Raw genomic sequence first — 1,434 nt, 5'->3', positions numbered from 1 at the left:
AAAAAGTTGAATTGTTCTACAAAAACATGAAACCTTAAGAAAATCTCCACTGGTCAGATACATACAATTCAGGATTTCTATTGAAATAATAAAAATATTAATTATGATGTAAAAGGAGAAGAAAATATAGGCTGGTTTGCTTGGCTTCTATATGCACACCTTTTGTTGTAGAATTTGAATATGTTTCTCTTTATGAAATCTTGGTTTTTATATAAGGATTAGGTAAATATCAATGTACAATGATGAGGAACCACACAGCAATAACCACTTTCATCCTGCTGGGACTGACAGATGACCCAAAACTGCAAGTTCTGCTGTTTATCTTCCTGTTGCTCACCTACATGTTGAGTGTAACAGGGAACCTGACTATTATCACCCTCACACTGGTGGATCCCCATCTTAAGACACCTATGTACTTCTTCCTCAGAAACTTTTCCTTCCTAGAACTTTCCTTTACTACTGTCTGTATCCCTCGATTCCTGTACAGTTTATCAACTGGAAATAATACTGTTACCTACAATGCTTGTGCAACTCAAATATTTTTTGTTTTTCTCTTTGGAACAACAGAACTTTTTCTCCTGGCAGCCATGTCCTATGATCACTATGTGGCCATCTGTAAACCCCTTCATTATATGACCATCATGAACAACAGAGTGTGCACCTTATTAGTCCTCTCCTGCTGGGTAGCTGGCTTGATGATTATGGTCCCACGCCTTAGCTTACGCCTCCAGCTTGAATTCTGTGATTCTAGTGCCATTGATCATTTCAGTTGTGATGCAAGTCCCCTCCTAAAGATCTCCTGCTCAGACACATGGATAATAGAACAGATGGTTATCATTGTGGCTGTATTTGCCCTCATTATTACCTTAATCTTTGTGGTTCTGTCCTACACATCCATCATCAAGAGCATTCTGAGATTCCCCTCTGTTCAGCAAAGGAAAAAGGCCTTTTCCACCTGTTCATCTCACATGATTGTGGTTTCCATCACCTATGGCAGCTGCATCTTCATCTACATCAAGCCTTCAGCAAAGGAAGAGGTGTCCATAAAAAAAGGAGTTTCAGTTCTCACCACTTCTGTAGCACCCTTGCTGAACCCTTTCATTTACACCTTGAGAAACAAGCAAGTGAAACTCGCTTTCAATGACTCCATAAAGAAGATTGTGTTTCTCTCAAAGAAGTAGAAGTTTTGATGAATAAGTAAAATAAAACATTCTGTAATTCTTTTAGTACTGCTTCTAAGTTACTTCCTCATTGCCTTTCTACATTTCAATCACATTAGCCTTCTCAATGACATTTAATATTGAATCCTGATCTCATCTTTATTAAACTCTTTATTATTTCAAATCAAATTCATGCATTGTGTTTTCCATCACTGTGAAACTAAAATTTATAATTTCCAAGGTGTTAAGTTTTTCTCATTTTTGAGTTAGAGAA

At 37.1% G+C, this 1,434-nt stretch overlaps 1 protein-coding gene across 1 annotated transcript; it reads left to right on the top strand.

Moving 5' to 3' along the window:
• Positions 1 to 242: 242 nt before the first annotated feature.
• Positions 243 to 1,181, top strand: LOC144254964 (olfactory receptor 6C2-like). Its single transcript, XM_077799012.1, has one exon. It carries the CDS (start codon positions 243 to 245, stop codon positions 1,179 to 1,181), a length of 939 nt encoding a protein of 312 aa, XP_077655138.1.
• Positions 1,182 to 1,434: the final 253 nt, after the last annotated feature.

The sequence above is a fragment of the Urocitellus parryii genome, chromosome 5, assembly GCF_045843805.1.
Source record: "Urocitellus parryii isolate mUroPar1 chromosome 5, mUroPar1.hap1, whole genome shotgun sequence".
Classification (NCBI taxonomy): domain Eukaryota; kingdom Metazoa; phylum Chordata; class Mammalia; order Rodentia; family Sciuridae; genus Urocitellus; species Urocitellus parryii.
The sequence above is the reverse complement of the archived record's forward strand: the minus strand, read 5'-3'. Positions and strand labels throughout refer to the sequence as shown.

Coding starts and splice junctions, on each gene's coding strand:
- LOC144254964 (XM_077799012.1), top strand. CDS start 243: ATGAGGAACCACACAGCAATAACCACTTTCATCCTGCTGGGACTGACA.